The sequence below is a fragment of the Sander vitreus genome, chromosome 15, assembly GCF_031162955.1.
Source record: "Sander vitreus isolate 19-12246 chromosome 15, sanVit1, whole genome shotgun sequence".
Taxonomy (NCBI): domain Eukaryota; kingdom Metazoa; phylum Chordata; class Actinopteri; order Perciformes; family Percidae; genus Sander; species Sander vitreus.
This window is the reverse complement of record NC_135869.1, coordinates 381,564-399,484: the sequence shown is the minus strand read 5'-3', so window position 1 is coordinate 399,484 and position 17,921 is coordinate 381,564. Positions and strand designations below refer to the sequence as shown.

At 41.7% G+C, this 17,921-nt stretch overlaps 1 protein-coding gene across 1 annotated transcript; it reads left to right on the top strand.

The window, feature by feature from the left end:
• Window positions 1-5,301: 5,301 nt before the first annotated feature.
• On the top strand, window positions 5,302-10,383 carry LOC144530223 (keratin, type I cytoskeletal 50 kDa-like). The gene is made up of 8 exons (XM_078269706.1): window positions 5,302-5,783; window positions 6,166-6,248; window positions 7,309-7,465; window positions 7,844-8,005; window positions 8,818-8,943; window positions 9,028-9,102; window positions 9,189-9,334; window positions 10,188-10,383. The coding sequence occupies exons 1-8, from the start codon at window positions 5,352-5,354 to the stop codon at window positions 10,303-10,305; spliced, it is 1,299 nt and encodes a 432-aa protein (XP_078125832.1). The 5' UTR covers window positions 5,302-5,351; the 3' UTR covers window positions 10,306-10,383.
• The last annotated feature ends 7,538 nt before the right edge of the window (window positions 10,384-17,921 follow it).

Below are 17,921 nucleotides of genomic sequence, written 5' to 3'. Positions count from 1 at the left end.
CGACAGGCTTCACGTGTGATTCATTAAATGTTTGTATCACACCAATGAGAGCGTAAGAATAGTCGTACACTGATAAATGCAGCGGCTGGAAACGATCGTAATTTAAATATCACACCCCAATATATTCTCCGTTTTGAGGCCTCGCCCCTACAATTTACAACATGGAGATACGTAATCCGGCTAAGAAGTGGCACTTTTCAGAGGTGGAGATTGAAACCCTGATATCTCAGGTTCATTTGCACCAATGTGTACCATTTGGCAGCCTGAAAACTGTTAAAGGCTGTAGAAAGAATGGGGAATGGAAAGAGATCACTGATGCAGTAACAGTGTTGCCGTGGTAAATCAGACTCCAGCTGAAGTTTATTTAATTTATACATCCTTGACATATGTATGCTATAGTCCCCATAGTAATATACAGGCTTATATTGCAATCTCTTAGGCCTACATGGTTTATGTATATTTAAATAAACACAGTTTACACAGAGTTTATGCAGTGTCTTTTATTTTACTCGTGTTTTTTTCATGAGTCAGAACCAGGCAACAGCTGTGAGGGAGAGCGCGTGCCCCCCGGTGCTGGACCACCACCCCGACCCTGTCTCCTGACAGCAGAGGGGCTGGAAAAACAAGCCGAAATAACTCGGTCAATGGCAGAAATAAATCATTCACTTGTGGCCATTAACGACACTTTAAAAGAGAAACGAAAACCTGAAGAATAAATAAAAATGTGGTGCATCGTCATGTTTCCTGTATTGAGTATCGTTGCCAAACATAACACTACACCTTTTAAAAGCGAGGAATAATATCCTGTCTCATTCGTATAGCCCCACTTGGGGCTGTGATGGACACTGCTCTCTGGGCGTCGGGTCATCTGGCTCCAGAACCCCACAGGCTAAAACAATGTTGCAGACCTTTTTCTGGCGTGTATAGTAGGGTCCCCCCCCGCTGATGCAAGACCATGAGCCATCTGCCCTTAATCAATCCGATGGGGCGCTCCACCGTGGCCCGTGCGCGTACGTGTGCACTGTTGTACCGGCGAATAGAGGTCTTTAAAAAGAGCCAGATCTGCCATTTCTGATAAGTGATCAACTGATGACTTCTCCTTCTCCTGTTAAACTTTTTATATGCTGCACCGCAAGTCCACACTGACTCCAAAACTTGCGTACACGAGTTCAGACCAGACGTGAGATTTTATCGCAGCCTACGCTCACGTTCAAATTGATAAATCCCTTGCTTTGCGTAGGAATCGGCGTACGCCCGTCCTACGCCTGTTTTTTGGTCGTACGCACGTTTCATAAATGAGGGCCACCGTATGCCAACATATGCCAACATATGCCAACAAACTGAATGCCAACATACTGTATGCCAACATATGCCAACATACTGTATGCCAACCCATGCTAACTCTGCTCCTCCTTAGAACCTCTTCAACACACATTAGTCACATACTTACTTAACTTAAACACAATGATGTTTTTAGATAGTTCCATGGGAATATTCTTTGACATACTGCACAGCTTTTTGATCAAACTGCCTAATGTGGTTTTTAAATGGCATATAAAAAGGGCTGTAACTACTGATTAGTTGTTTGGTCTCTAAAATGTCAGAAAATGGTGAAAAATGTGGATCAGTGTTTCCCAAAGCCCCAAGAGGACATCCTCAAATGTCTTGTTTTGTCCACAACTCAAAGATATTCAGTTTACTGTCACAGAGGAGAGAAGAAACTAGAAGATAGTCACATTTAACACACTGACATCACACAAGTTTACCTGTTTCTACATAAAAAAGTTTTTAGTCCTCTACAATCAAAGTAAGTACTGAGCGCCAGCCTTCCTTTTTTATTCCCGAAGAGAATTATTTCAGTCTCATCTTGGGTGAACCTCCCGCAAATTGATAGATAGATAACGCCTACGTTAACATAAGAGTTATTTCAGTCATAACAATCTTATCGATGAAGCTCTGCAGCTCTATTGTTATTATCCTTCTACTCGTTATGCAACACGTGGTGAAACTCTCCTGCAGTTTAACTTCTGTTGTTTTATTAAAGTGATAAAGCAATCTGTCAGTTTGGATGTCAAAAGTGTCACGCTTCATATATTAGAAGTTTAGAGAGTTTCTATGAACTGGATAAACCATCGTGTTGTCGCAATCTGAGTTGAAGTTGGCTTAAAGACCGGTCCGGCAGAGGAGGATTACAGGCGACGCGCTGAGTAATGGCTCGGCTCCGTGGAACACAGCCGTCATTGTTTCATAACTGCAGGAGGTCAGGTTCAGGGTGGAGTAACCTCCAGTAACTTCTACAGTCAGTCTATGACAAAAATGTCAAAAAAGCAACAAGTACATTGAAAGGTAAAGAAAACGACAAAAACTTTGAAAAAAACGACACAAATGTCGAAAAAAAGGTCAAGAAAAGCGACAAAACAAAACAAAAATTGACAAAAATTGACAAAAAACGACATTTTTCATAAATACCTATATCTCAAAGTACCCCCTTTGAGATATTCTTTCAGCCGAGTACCCGTCTGACTACAAGACATTAAGGACGTCATTTTGGGCTTTGGGAAACAGTGATCCACATTTTCCCAAGTACATGTACTCCAGTACTGTATTCAGTCCAAATGTTGAGGTACTTTACTTGAGTCTTTTCTTTTCATGCCACTTTCTACTTCTACTCCGCTACATTTCAGAGAGAAATATTGTACTTTTTACTCCACTACATTCATCTGTTCCAGCTTTAGTTACTAGTTACTTTAGTTACTCCACTACATTCATCTGTTACAGCTTTAGTTACTAGTTACTTTAGTTACTCCGCTACATTCATCTGTTCCAGCTTTAGTTACTAGTTACTTTAGTTACTCCACTACATTCATCTGTTCCAGCTTTAGTTACTAGTTACTTTAGTTACTCCACTACATTCATCTGTTACAGCTTTAGTTACTAGTTACTTTACACATTCAGATTTCTGCACAACAACTAGCCAACAATATAACGACTACAAGTCCAGCTGAGATGATTAGATCATTAAACACACAGCTGGTTGGATCCTTTACACTTTCTACAATGGGAGGATTGTATTCTGCAAACTGAGCTTTTCACTCCTTTTATTGGTCGTCCTCAGAATGTGAAGCAGCAATTGTGTGCGGTGTTGATCGGGGTGTGATCGACGCTGCCGAGTGATGAAAGACGAGGTGAGGGTGTGTGTGTGTGTGTGTGTGTGTGTGTGTGTGTGTGTGTGTGGTTTGACAAAGGTTGGAATGGGGAGAGGTGCTCATAAATCAGCTCAACACGGCCAGGGTTTACCTCTGTAAATAGCAACAAATAAAGGAGGGGATTAGATAAAATGCAGTCGGAAAACAAAACTGATTATGTTCAGGGTGCAGGGTTCAGGAAGGGGCCAAAGAAATGGACTCATTCAGAGTGCAAAGGGTAACTAAAGCTCCAACCAACCAAAATCCGAATTTTGTGAATATTAGAAATGTCCACTCATGGTTATTGGCCTCTGGGCCCAGCCAGAGGTGCCTCCCAAAAACTAAACTCTGGGTCTTTTTCCCCTCTTATCTCTCCCTCTCTTTCTTCCCTTGACCAATATTGCCTCACCCTCGCTGACTACTATTCCTTTTCTGTCTGTCTTCACACGTTATTTTCTCTCTTGATTCTTCCTCTCGTCTGTCTCTTTTTCATTTCACAGACTATAAGTGTTCTATTTCTTTCTTCCTGTTATGTTTTGTTGAATACTTGCAGGGAACCCAACGTGTCGAGACCCTTGAGGGGTTGCTGGGTTTCCTTTGCATGTCCTTTTTGTTTTACATGTCTCTTAAATGTTTCATTGTTGTTTTTTTAATCAAATCTCACTTCCTAATGTCCTTCACACAAGAAAATCAGCTACGCATGCATGCGCACACCTCTATGCATATTATGATAAGATAATCTAAGCCAAACATGCCCACTACCAGGGCTGTAGTCAAGTCCACCTTTGTCGAGTCCAAGACAAGTCCAAGACCAGGACTAGTGGAGACCAAGTCAAGACCAGGAGTAGTCGAGACCAAGTCAAGACCGAGTCCCAAGCGGTTCGAGTCCAGGACAGAAGTCTTATGATGTCTCTGCAGATGTCTTATGAAGTATGACGTTGTCCCACAGGTTTTTGTTTGTAGTTTAGAAGTATGGCATTCAGATGAAGTGTATTGCATCAATGGACTTTCCCCCGCCCCAACATCTTCATGCAGCTCTTTCTGCTCTTGGAAGCCTGCCCAGTTAGTGATTTACCTTACTTCTTTGTGTGTGTGACAGAAGTAATAAACCTGACTTCTTTCATGGTAATGCAAGGATGTAATTTCACAAGCTACTGTTAACTTTAACCCCTGTGCCTGTAACCCTTCCTGTAAATGTGTAATCATCTCGCCTACACAGAAACTGACATTTACAAAAGCTTTCGCTGGAGCTTAACTACACTATACTTGCTGCTAATGAGCGTTTGATTGACTAAACTTTGACTTTTCTGGCGTGTTTCGACACACAAGTCCCTCCTCGGTAATAACAAATCCGAAGGTCGCACAAAGCCCGGAGCTTCTGCACACCTTTGATAACAAAACCTGGCATTGTCACGCAAAGTGAGCACTTTTAAAGGTTACATTTTTCCCCTGGTGGAATATAACTAAGTACATGTACTTCTGAGTCTTTTCTTTCCATGCCACTTTCTACTTCTACTCCGCTACATTTCAGAGAGAAATATTGTACTTTTTACTCCACTACATTCATCTGTTCCAGCTTTAGTTACTAGTTACTTTAGTTACTAGTTACTTTAGTTACTCCACTACATTCATCTGTTCCAGCTTTAGTTACTAGTTACTTTAGTTACTAGTTACTTTACACATTAAGATTCCTGCTCATTAAACACATGTAGTTTATAAATCTGATGTTTTATTCTAAAGTAAACTAGCCAACAATATAACGACTACAAGTCAGCTGAGATGATCAGACCATTAAACACACAGCTGGTTGGATCTTTTACACTTTCTACAATGGAAAGATTGTTCTTTACTTTTAATACTTTAACTACCTTTTCCTGATGACACTTAACAGACTTTTACTTAAGATACATTTTCAATGCAGGACTTTTACTTGCTACAGAGTTTTTTCACAATGTGATATTAGAACTTATTCCACTGCTTCATTTTAAAGGTTACATTTTTCCCTGACCCTACCCGGCCACACCTCATACCTGGCGAGCTGCCTCACCCGCCGCTGCACTGAGTGATTGATGGCTGTTTGGCTGGAGTAAGCTTATAAAAGGAGGCTGAGCCCTGCAGCTCTTCACTTTCTCTGTGTCGCCTCACAGAAAGATCCATCCATCCATCATGTCCTCTTACATGTCTCGCTCTTCCTCCAGCTCCATGAGGAGCTCCAGTGGCTCCCTGATCGGCGGCCTCGGTGGCGGACGGATGTCATCGTCCATGAGGGCCGGCAGCGTGTACGCAGGCGCCGGCGGCGACGGCGTCCGCATCTCCACGGCCGGCAGCAGCCTCAGGTCGAGCATGGGTGGCGGCGGCAGCTCATCCTCCTTTAGCTACAGCGTGTCCGGCGCCAACGACAGCGTCATCGGCAACGAGAAGTTCACCATGCAGAACCTCAACGACCGCCTGGCCACCTATCTGGCCAAAGTGCGCTCCCTGGAGAAGGCCAACGCCGAGCTGGAGCTCAAGATCAGGCAGTTCCTGGAGAGCAAGGTCGGCCCGTCCGCCAGAGACTACAGCGCCCACTACGTCACCATCTCGGACATCACCGCCAAGGTAACAGTCAGCCTCCTCTTCCTCACAGGGAAACAGGTGCAAACTGATGTAATGCAGAGCGGAGGAAGGAAGAAAGGGTCACCTGAACGAGAGAGCGCTCAGTATGTAGTGAGGAGGGATTCCTGAGCTTTAACTGCACTATAAAATGTAACTGTCATTCTTTTTTACTGCTGCCTTTTATATTCAATTCAACGTTCAATTTGTTCAATAAAAGAAAGTGCAATATTCAACAACGTTATTACATATTTTCTTCATATCGTGCAGCCCTATTGACGAATATTATGTATTATTTTGGAAACAAAAGTTTTTTTCATCCTAGAAGAGAACATGAACACCGTCGATGATGTAACAGTGATGTAATGAACGCTCTGTCTTTCTTCAGATTCAGGCGGCCGTCAAGGCGAACGGAGCGATCCATCTCAGCATCGACAACGCCCGGCTGGCTGCAGACGACTTCAGGGTCAAGTGAGTCATACATACATATGCACGCACGCACACATGCATGCAAAAACACACAAATACACACAAAGCACACATGCACGCATGCATGCAAACATGCACATTTCGTTTATGTTTTTTCGTTTTTATGAGGCAGTGGAACATTTGTTCATATGTGCACTCTACATCGCTATCTATCTATGTATCTATCTATCTATCTATCTATCTATCTATCTATCTATCTATCTATCTATCTATCTATCTATCTATCTATCTATCTATCTATCTATGTATCTATCTATCTATCTATCTATCTATCTATCTATGTATCTCTCTATCTATCTATCTATCTATCTATCTATCTCTCTATCTATCTATCTATCTATCTATCTATCTCTCTATCTATCTATCTATCTATGTATCTATCTATCTGTCTATGTATCTATCTATCTATCTATCTATCTGTCTATCTATCTATCTATCTATCTATCTATCTGTCTATGTATCTATCTATCTATCTATCTATCTATCTATCTATCTATCTATCTATGTATCTATCTATCTATCTATCTATCTATCTGTCTATCTATCTATCTATCTATCTATCTATCTATCCATCCATCTATCTATCTATCTATCTATCTATCTATCTATCTATCTATCTATCTATCTATCTATCTATGTATCTATCTATCTATCTATCTATCTATCTATCTGTCTATCTATCTATCTATCTGTCTATGTATCTATCTATCTATCTATCTATCTATCTATGTATCTATCTATCTATCTATCTATCTATCTATCTATCTATCTATCTATCTATCTGTCTATGTATCTATCTATCTATCTATCTATCTATGTATCTATCTATCTATCTATGTATCTATCTATCTATCTATCTATCTATCTATGTATCTATCTATCTATCTATCTATCTGTCTGTCTATCTATCTATCTATCTATCTATGTATCTATCTATCTATCTGTCTATCTATCTATCTATCTATCTATATCGAATTTCCCTGCAGCTCTGAGTCCTAACAGAGTCTACAAAGTTTGTCTGACCCCGTCACTCCCCCTGCAGGTTTGAGAACGAGCTGGCCATGCGTCAGTCGGTGGAGGCTGACATCGCCGGGCTGAAGAGAGTCCTGGACGAGCTGAAACTGGCCAAGAACGACCTGAGCTTGCAGATCGAGGGTCTGAAGGAGGAACTCATCTTCCTCAAGAAGAACCACGAGGAGGTGAGAGCACTAAGAACAAAGCCTGTTTGTTGTCGAAGGATATCATACAAACCTGTTAATGAGAATGTGTTGAGTACATTTTATTTTATATTTCTTATATTTTGTATTCTTATCATATCTTTAATAATTATTTGTGTTTATTATTTTTATTAAGTGTTTCAGCATTAACTTGGATGATCTGTTTAGGTTCACTTTGCTTTCCCAGACTAAAACAGAAACATTAAAGCCACGAGTCTGAATCAACTGTTTGTGAGGACTAATGAAGATATGACTCACGTTTGCCTCTGCTTCCCGCTGTTTTTTCCTCCTCCCGCCATTTGTCCGCCTCTGCTTCTCGCCGTTTGTTGTCTGTCTCTGCTTCCCGCTGTTTGTCTGCAGGAGCTGCTGGCGATGCGAGCGCAGATGAGCGGTCAGATCCACGTGGAGGTGGACGCCGCTCCGGGACAGGACCTCAACAAGATGATGGCCGAGATCAGAGAGTACTACGAGGGCATCACTGCCAAGAACCACAAGGAGCTGGAGGCCTGGTTCAAGACCAAGGTAAGCTGTGACGTCACTTCCTGTAGATGCAGAGAGGGATGCATGGGCGTACATTTTATCTAACAGTCGCGGGGGACAATAAACATAACGTTTCTCAAGAGCAATTTTTTAAGGGGACACAAAACAATACAGTCAGCACTGTACTTGTAACATGAAATATGGTTGGGTAGTTGTGGAACTACAGTAAGTCCAGTAATTCACTTTAAACATTGAATAAAGTGATTCTTTTCTCTAATACAGATGATGCTAAACTGAGAACTGAGCCTCCTAATAAGAAAGCCTAAGAAAGGAAATTGAAAGCTAGCTAGCAAACAAACTATCCACCAAGCTATTAAACAAGCTAGCTAACTATCTATCCAACAAGCTATTAAACAAGCTAGCTAACAAACTATCCTACAAGCTAGCTTACTATCTATCCAACACGCTAGCTAGCTAACTAACTGTCCACCAAGCTATTAAATAAGCTAGCTAACTATCCAACAAGCTATCACACAAGCTATGTTTTTGTCATGACTACTTTATTAATGACTCAGCATCATCTCTATTAGAGAGAAAAAAATCACTTCTTTCAATGTTTAAACTGAATGAAACAGCTTTGCCAGCCTTACTGGAGTTCTACAAATACAAAGCAACTTACCGTTTATCACAGGTTCTAGTGTAGATTACCCATAATTCAGCACTCTTAGCACTGCGCTGCATTGTGACAGTAAAGTCAGCAGTTGGCGCTGTCCCCGTTCATGCATGTGTTTCCTGTGGACGCAGAGGGGGCCTGTGTGTTGCGTTCATGAACATGTTGTTCTGTGTTTTTGCAGACGGAGACACTGAACAAAGAGGTGACCACGACGACGACCACGCTGCACACGACCCGGTCGGAGGTCACGGAGATCAAGAGGACGCTGCAGTCCCTGCAGATCGAGCTGCAGTCCATGCTGGGCATGGTGAGTGGCACCGCGGAGGAACTTTAGCAGGAAAGTCAAGTTTTGAAATATCTGACAGTAACTTGAGTCTGTGTGTTTCTGCAGAAAGCGTCGCTGGAGGGAACTCTGGCCGAGACACAGAACCGCTACGCCATGCAGCTCTCTGGATACCAGATGCAGGTACGGTAACTGTTTCAACTATTTGGCTTCATATTTCTGCAGTTTGACTTTCACCTGTAAATCCTGTCGTTGTTGTTGCTCTCCAGGTGAGCAGTCTGGAGGAGCAGCTGGCCCACCTCAGGGCTGACCTGGAGAGACAGGGACAGGAGTACCGGATGCTGCTGGACATCAAGACCAGACTGGAGATGGAGATCGCAGAGTACAGGAGGCTGCTGGACGGAGAGAGCAGCAGGTACAACTACTCACTTAGCCAGTAACAAGTAAATAAGTAATGTGTAGTTAGAAGTAATTACTAATTCAAGACCATCCTCCCCTGAAAAACGCCAACATAAGTCATTTGTTAAAAAAAAACTCCATCTTTTTATCAACTTAACTCAGTAGTTTTGGTGTCTGAACCTAACCAAACTGGGACCGTTTCACAACCACGTGTTTAAAACAGCGACACTTACCTTCTCTGGTTTAGATATGAGGACGTATTTCCTCCCACCACTAGGGGGCGCTAGTTTATGAAACGCTCCTTTGGGTCGTATTAGAGTGGGGGGACAAACCACCCCAGGTTTTCAAAGTTTGTCACTTTTTTGAATTTTTTGTCACTTTTGTCGACCTAGTGTCTTTTTTTGTGAAGTTTTTGTCGCTTTTTTCTGAAGGTTGTTACTATTTGACCTATTCTTTCTACCGTCTTTTTCGAAGGTTTTGTTGTTGTTTTTTTTTACGTTTTTTGTCGCCTTTCTTCATCAGCATTTAAATGTTTTTCAGTTACAAGGCTGTTTAGTACATCTATCGCTGCCATCGCTGTATTGTTCCTCTTTATAGAGACTTTATTTCCTACCAAAAATGATTGGCGCTGCTCAGGGGGTACTTAGCTTAAATACACAAGTCAATGAGGGAACATTATTGACCACTGGTTGTGTAAGTCATAAATACATAATGTGTTCCCTGCAGGGTAGAGAAGCTTTGAAATACTTCACGTTGGGAAATCTGAAACACTTTGTATAATGTCGTACTGCATGCTAATACCTAGCTATAGAGTGTCTTTGATAACACCTGCCAGAGGCATTGAGATCTGTGTTCTGATTGGTCGACAGCGTCAGCACCAAGTCGTCCACGAGCACCACGACCAAGCGAGTGGTGACGGTGGTGGAGGAGGTGGTCGACGGCAAAGTGTTGACCTCCTCTGCAACCACCTCCGTCAGTACCTCCTGAGCCAATCATCATCATCATCATCATCATCCTCAGTCACTGGTGTGGAGAATCTGATGTTGAAACAATAAAAAATGAGAGTCAACCAAATTACCTTTTTTGTCTGTACTTATTACTTTGACCTTTCAGTGTCACCCTGCATTATTCTGTAGCTTTGTTGTAACCACGCTCAGTCGCACTTCTATGGCTGGTTTGAGCAACTCCTTGACTCTGCGTTGTGTGTAGAATGACGAATGACGAGCGGGAGACTAATTGATCTTTACGCTCCAATGGGCCCGTTTATTATCTGAATAGGAACAGAGTATGTACTGGTCAGTCATACAGTTGGCTCACAGTAGCTTACATGCAGCACACTACAAAAGAACAGCATGTTATTTTAGCATAGAGGCTAGCTAGAAAGTGCATTATGCTGCTATTTTAACATTCTGGCACTTGAAAAAGGTACAACAATCCACTTGTAACTCTTATTATTAATACAGTGGGGCAAAAAAGTATTTAGTCAGCCACCAACTGTGCAAGTTCTCCCACTTAAAAAGATGAGAGAGGCCTGTAATTTTCATCATAGGTACACTTCAACTATGAGAGACAAAATGAGAAAAAGAAATCCAGAAAATCACATTGTATGATTTGTAATGAATTTATTTGCAAATTCCTCTGGAAAATAAGTATTTGGTCACCTACAAACAAGCAAGATTTCTGGCTCTCACAGACCTGTAACTTCTTCTTTAAGAGGCTCCTCCGTCCTCCACTCGTTACCTGTATTAATGGCACCTGTTTGAACTTGTTATCAGTATAAAAGACACCTGTCCACAACCTGAAACAGTCACACTCCAAACTCCACTATGGCCAAGACCAAAGAGCTGTCAAAGGACACCAGAAACAAAATTGTAGACCTGCACCAGGCTGGGAAGACTGAATCTGCAATAGGTAAGCAGCTTGGTGTGAAGAAATCAACTGTGGGAGCAATTATAAGAAAATGAAAGACATACAAGACCACTAATAATCTCCCTCGATCCGGGGCTCCACGCAAGATCTCACCCAGCAAAAATCCCAGAACCACACGGGGGGGACCTAGTGAATGACCTGCAGAGAGCTGGGACCAAAGTAACAAAGGCTATCATCAGTAACACACTACGCCGCCAGGGACTCAAATCCTGCAGTGCCAGACGTGTCCCCCTGCTTAAGCCAGTACATGTCCAGGCCCGTCTGGAGTTTGCTAGAGAGCATTTGGATGATCCAGAAGAGGATTGGGGGAATGTCATATGGTCAGATGAAACCAAAATAGAACTTTTTGGTAAAAACTCAACTCGTTGTGTTTGGAGGGGAAAGAATGCTGAGTTGCATCCAAAGAACACCATACCTACTGTGAAGCATGGGGGTGGAAACATCATGCTTTGGGGCTGTTTTTCTACAAAGGGACCAGGACGACTGATCCGTGTAAAGGAAAGAATGAATGGGGCCATGTATCGTGAGATTTTGAGTGAAAACCTCCTTCCATCAGCAAGGGCATTGAATATGAAACATGGCTGGGTCTTTCAGCATGACAATGATCCCAAACACACCGCCCGGGCAATGAAGGAGTGGCTTCGTAAGAAGCATTTCAAGGTCCTGGAGTGGCCTAGCCAGTCTCCAGATCTCAACCCCATAGAAAATCTTTGGAGGGAGTTGAAAGTCCGTGTTGCCCAGCGACAGCCCCAAAACATCACTGCTCTAGAGGAGATCTGCATGGAGGAATGGGCCAAAATACCAGCAACAGTGTGTGAAAACCTTGTGAAGACTTACAGAAAACTTTTGACCTCTGTCATTGCCAACAAAGGGTATATAACAAAGTATTGAGATGAACTTTTGTTATTGACCAAATACTTATTTTCCAGAGGAATTTGGAAATAAATTCATTAAAAATCCTACAATGTGATTTTCTGGATTTTTTTTTTCTCATTTTGTCTCTCATAGTTGAAGTGTACCTATGTTGAAAATTACAGGCCTCTCTCATCTTTTTAAGTGGGAGAACTTGCACAACTGGTGGCTGACTAAATACTTTTTTGCCCCACTGTATGTTCATAAATCACAGTGCACATATGTTCATACAATGAATATACAGTCATAAATGCACAATATTTGTACTCCGTGCTGCACTCGGCAACTCACCTTGGGCACGTCTCTCATAACTGGCAATGAATACACAACAGCCAGTGGCATTTACCTACTGCAGAGAGAGGGCGCCCTTGAGCCAATAATTCTACACTGATATTAAATAACAATAATGGCAAGTGGAATGGCATAATATATAAACCCTGTTACACAGTTACACACTGCGGTGCAGACTCAACCGCTTCGACAACTCATTTATCCCCCCTGTCCATCAAAGCATGCCAGGCTAACACCAGAAATGCTGCTTCAATCTTAAAACACACAAACGTTAATTTGTACCCTTACTGCACACATTATGAAGATTATGATGTGTTATACAAAACGGCAGTGTGCAATTTTGTTGGCTAGTGGCAGTTTCTGCATGCAACATGACCGTGTCCATGCAGAGTGATGCAGTCTGTGTACTTTATGTATGTGTGTGTGTATGTATTCACTACATTGTATTGAATTCTTTAAACAGCAGATATTGTTTGTTTGTCCAAGTCAAATTTCCTTCAGGATGATAAAATCTCTTATACACACAAAACCATTTCTGTACTTAGAGGTACACTTTTTAACATGTTCCCTTAAGAGTACAGTATTGTTTTTTAGGAGGCCAGAACTGGACATTTGGACCAATTTGAGGGTACAAAATGAAAAAAGGATATCTCTTCTTGCGACAAGCATCTGTACCTTTTAAGGTACACAACGGTACTTCTGTTGTTGAGTGTGCACATCGATTTTATTACAAGTGAGACCATTGACATTAAAATGCATAACACTAAGGAACTTTCTGAATGAAATGAGAGTGCAACAGCAACAAAAGACAAAAACATTAAGAGAAAAAAAAAAAGAACTCTGCATAGTCCATACATTTAAAGAAAGTAATCCTGAAAGCCAATCTGTGATGTCTAGAAGAATGTTAAAGTTCTGCAGGTTTGATGGGATACAAAAAGAGAGAGGTGGCTCCTTTAACACAACCCTAGATAAGTTTAACAATGCCCCCCCGCTGCTCCTTTTTTTAGCACCGGTTTAAAAAACAAACGACATGCAAAGGAAAGTCTACGAAATGAAAAAGGGACAGAGGAAAGGAACAATCACATGAAAGAAAGTACAGTGTGAAGAAAGACAAAAGGACTGTGTCACTTCTTCTTTTGTTTCTATTTTTGAACCGTGTCAGTGTTTCGGCAGCTCTGCAGGTCGCTTCATGTCTCAGATCCGAAGAGATTTCATCTCCGCCGTCAACACGGGAGAGATATTCTGTTTATTAATCCCTCTGGGCTTCACTCCTCGTCTTTCCTGCACAGATTAGAAATGAATATCAACTCCTCAGATGTCAGAACTGTTCATGCCGAGATGCATGATGGGAATTTAATGTTGTTGGTTTCCAACTCAAAAACATCTTTTCTAAAAGTGCCCTGATGCAGACGGTTTAGTTCAGGGATTTATTGCAAAGAGTAATGTCTTACCGGCAGGGACATGGAGGCAGACGGGTCCTCGTCCAGGGGGTCAGGGGTCACAAGATGTGGCTGAAAAGATGGACAAAAATGACACTAAATGAACACATACTGTAGGAAAGAAAGAAACCCCTGCCGCTCATTCAGAACGCAGCAGCTCCACTTGTCTTCACCCTCTCCAAGTTCTCTCACACTACACCGCTCTTCCTCTCTCTTCACTGGTTACCCAGTTGCTTTTTTTTTTATTTTTTTTTTTAATAATAATTTTACAGCTGCACTTTCATATGGCTCTTTGTAGTTTTGCTTATTTAAAGCTAATGTACTTGCACTTACTACTTGTTGTCTGGAGTTTGCACCTTCAGGGTTGAAAGTCGCTTTGGATAAAAGGGTCAGCTAAATGACATGTAATGTAATGTAAAGACATGTAATGTAATGAAAGTAAAACTAAAAAAGACGTCAAACGACCCCAAAGGAATAAAGTTACAGAAACACAAAGCAATTTAAAATATATGTTAAAGTTAAACGACTAAAACGCTGATGCAAAACGACTACAAATAGACACAAAGTTACAACAGAGCGACGAATGATTACAAAGAAAAGTTCGGAATAAAAAAGGAGACACAAAACGACTAAAAATAGAAAAAAAGACTAAACGTGAGATGTTAAATGAGACAAAGAGACACAAAGTTAGATGTAAAACGACTACAAAGATGCAGAAAACGTCCAGGGCAACAGAAGTTATTAAAAACCCATCCTGCAAGGAAGCAACGCAGCAGCTATGATGCTCTGGCAGAAAGTGAAAAATAAAAGAAATCAAGGCAAAACAACCACAATGAGACAAACTACTAAGATGCAGAGCGACAACACTATAGACAAAAATGTCCTAAATGACCACAAATGTACACAAAACTACGACCACATAGAAAAAGTCAAACTACAAGGAGACATAGTTACTTGAGAGACGCAGAGCGACAGACTTCACACAAACACAAAGGAAGGTAAAGCTACAGTACTAAAAACAGACGCAAAATGATCACAAAGGCTACGTTCACACCGCAAGTCTTAATGTTTAATTCGGATTTTTTGCTCAAATCTGATTTTTTGTTTGGCTGTTCACATGACCTTTCAAAACGTGGCAGTCTTCCCTCATTAACATAATAACCGCTCTAATGTCTGACCTGGACCCTAAAATTAAACCTCAACCCTCTTAAGAAGTGAGGATGGACTAAATGGCTCACTGTCTAAAAACTTCTTCACTTTTCCAGAAATGTCTCCACTTTTTAAAAACGTCTTCACTGTATACACAATGGCCTGCTTTTATTAAAAAAAAAGTTTCCCAATTTCCAGAATTTTATTCCCTTTACAAAAATACCTCCACCTTCTAAACTCAAAGATATAATCTCTCTCACACGCAAACACACACAAACACACACTCAGACACAGGCGCACACACACACACAAACACAAACACACACACACACACAAACACACAGTGTTTTCTCAGTGGGTTTCTGCAACAGTTTCTGATCGTGCACAGTAGCAGCAGTTTTAGCTTCAGGCAAAACCTGTGAAAGTATTCTCTTAAAACACTGGCTGGTAGCTTAAGTCCAATGAATAATTTTTATAGCATTAAAAACCGGTTTTCACGAATGATTTACAGTTTACAGACACATTAATCCAAATGTGTGATGAGTTTACATTTTTCACCACTTGTCTTCTGTAGTTCAGCAGGAGTCCAAATGACAATCATGTTGGTTTATTTGATCTGATACTGCGCTCTGATTGGTTGTGTCAGTCTCTAGGAGAGTAAAAGCTGTACCTGAACGCAGCCTGACAGTTACAGCTCCATTCATCTTCTGGCTGAGTGTTATATGTTATATAACCCACAAAAGGATCGTAAATCTGAGGGTTTTATGATCTGACAGTTTTATGAGCTGGTGGCTCATTTCTTTCTGCAGCGAGTGGAGGAGCAAACTGCGGTCACAAGATGGAAATCAGAAATATAATTCTGATCATAGTGTTCAGTGTGCACAGTATATAATGTAAAGCTTCTTTCAGACCAGGGATGCACCAAATCCAGGATTCGGCTTTGGATTCGGCCGAATATTGGGCTTTTTGACTGGGTTGGGTTTCTGCCAAACCCTAGAATGTTTTTCCACCAAACCGAACCCTACGCTTGCACTACACACGCTGGTCGACGTAATGACGGCGCCGTTGATTACAGGAAGGTGTTTACGTAGGTGGAGCGTTCAATGCAGCAGGCTGTGAGAAAGTGAAAATGGAACTGGTGAGCAGAAAAAGGGTTGTTTGGCAGTACTTTCAGTCAAAAGAAGGCCATTCAAGTCCAGCTACATGTTCAATCTGCAATGCTGATTAGTCTGGTGGTGGCGAGGACCCTAAACAATACACAACATCACCGCTGTTACAACATCTGGTATGAAACATCTGGAAGAATACGAGCTGAGCATGAAGGAATCTACAGACAGCAGCCAGAATGCAGCAACTTCAGGTACGGCAAAGGAAGGACAGTCACTGTTTACTTCATTAATGTGTTGACTGTGTTCATGGACTGAGGACGGGACGAGGATTAAGTAATTGGTTTCGGATTCGGCAGCGGGGTGGGTCAAAACACCTTTTAACTTCAGGGAACAAACAGAGCTACGTCCCGTTCTGCGTCACGTGGTAACCTTCAGGAAGTGAAGTCACGTGTGATTGTAACCCAAACCTCCATCTTTTGATCAACTTAACTCAGTAGTTTTGGTGTCTGAACCTAACCTAACTGGGACCGTTTCACAACGTTAACCACGTGTTTAAAACCGCCACCGTTACCTTCTCTGGTTTAGATATGAGGACGTGTTTCCTCCCACCACTAGGGGGCACTCGTTTATGAAATACTTCTGTTGGTCGTATTAGAGTGGGGGGACAAACCACCCATATCCTTGGAGGGTTTGGAGGACTGCTGGCCTGCGCCCTAATTTGGCAGTTACATGACATGTTCATTGTATGTGTCTTGGATATATTTATATTATTATGTATAGGCCTACGTATGTTAATAAGTGTTAACACATACTGTAAAATGGTCCTGTAGGGGGTCAAAGATCACAGTCTCTGACTCTGTTCAGATCAATCCCACAGCGAAGGGAAGTTTTACTGGATTTTAACTGGGAAAGACAGAGAAGAACTAGGTCACCCTTCAACCCTTGACTGTTGTTGAGGTTGATGATTGGCCGCCTGTTGTGACTTGGAAAGAAAGTGACAAGTTAAACCTCATTGTTGGGGTTGATTGGCAGATGGTTTACAGAGCTTAAGCTTCATTCAGAGCTGAGGTGTGGCCACAGTTTGGAGGCTGAAGCCAGCGGGTGGGAAACAAGCCGCAAAGCCAGATAAGTAATCCAACCACAATCGACTGTTTCAAAGTGCCCTTGAGCAAGACACTGAACTCATAATGCCCCCAGTGGACATGAGCCAGACACTGTAACTGTAACTGATTGAATGTGAAGCTGCATGTTCAGTCAACTTGTCTTAAAAACAATGTTTAATGACTGATTGGTTTAGATATTTTCAAATGTAGAAGAGGGTTAGGATAGTTTTGCACTGCCAGCTCTATCTCCAGTTGGGTCTGGCTACACCACAGATGCATTCTGGGATAAGAGAAAAAAACACTCTGGGTTGTTTGCATTTCTTTTAACCAAAGGTGCCCAAATTTGGTCATATGAAGTCCCAAAATGTATCTGGATGGACAACCTTGGGCTGAAAATAAATAAATAAATAAAACTTACCTTGGCTTTACATTGCCATAAAACTCAGATTAAGTACTTTTTAGCTGCACAACAATGTATGTTTCATAGTCATTGTGGTTAGGAGTATAAAAATCTTTCAAATGAGAGGATAAGCATGAGCATGTCAAATGCCATGGCGGGCCAAAAATAAAGGTCTTGGGCGCCGGACGGAGCAACGGTGCCTCTGCCAAATAGCCTCGGGAAGGAACTTGTTTTGGTGAATTGTGTACGTTCAGAAGTAGTTTTGAAACTC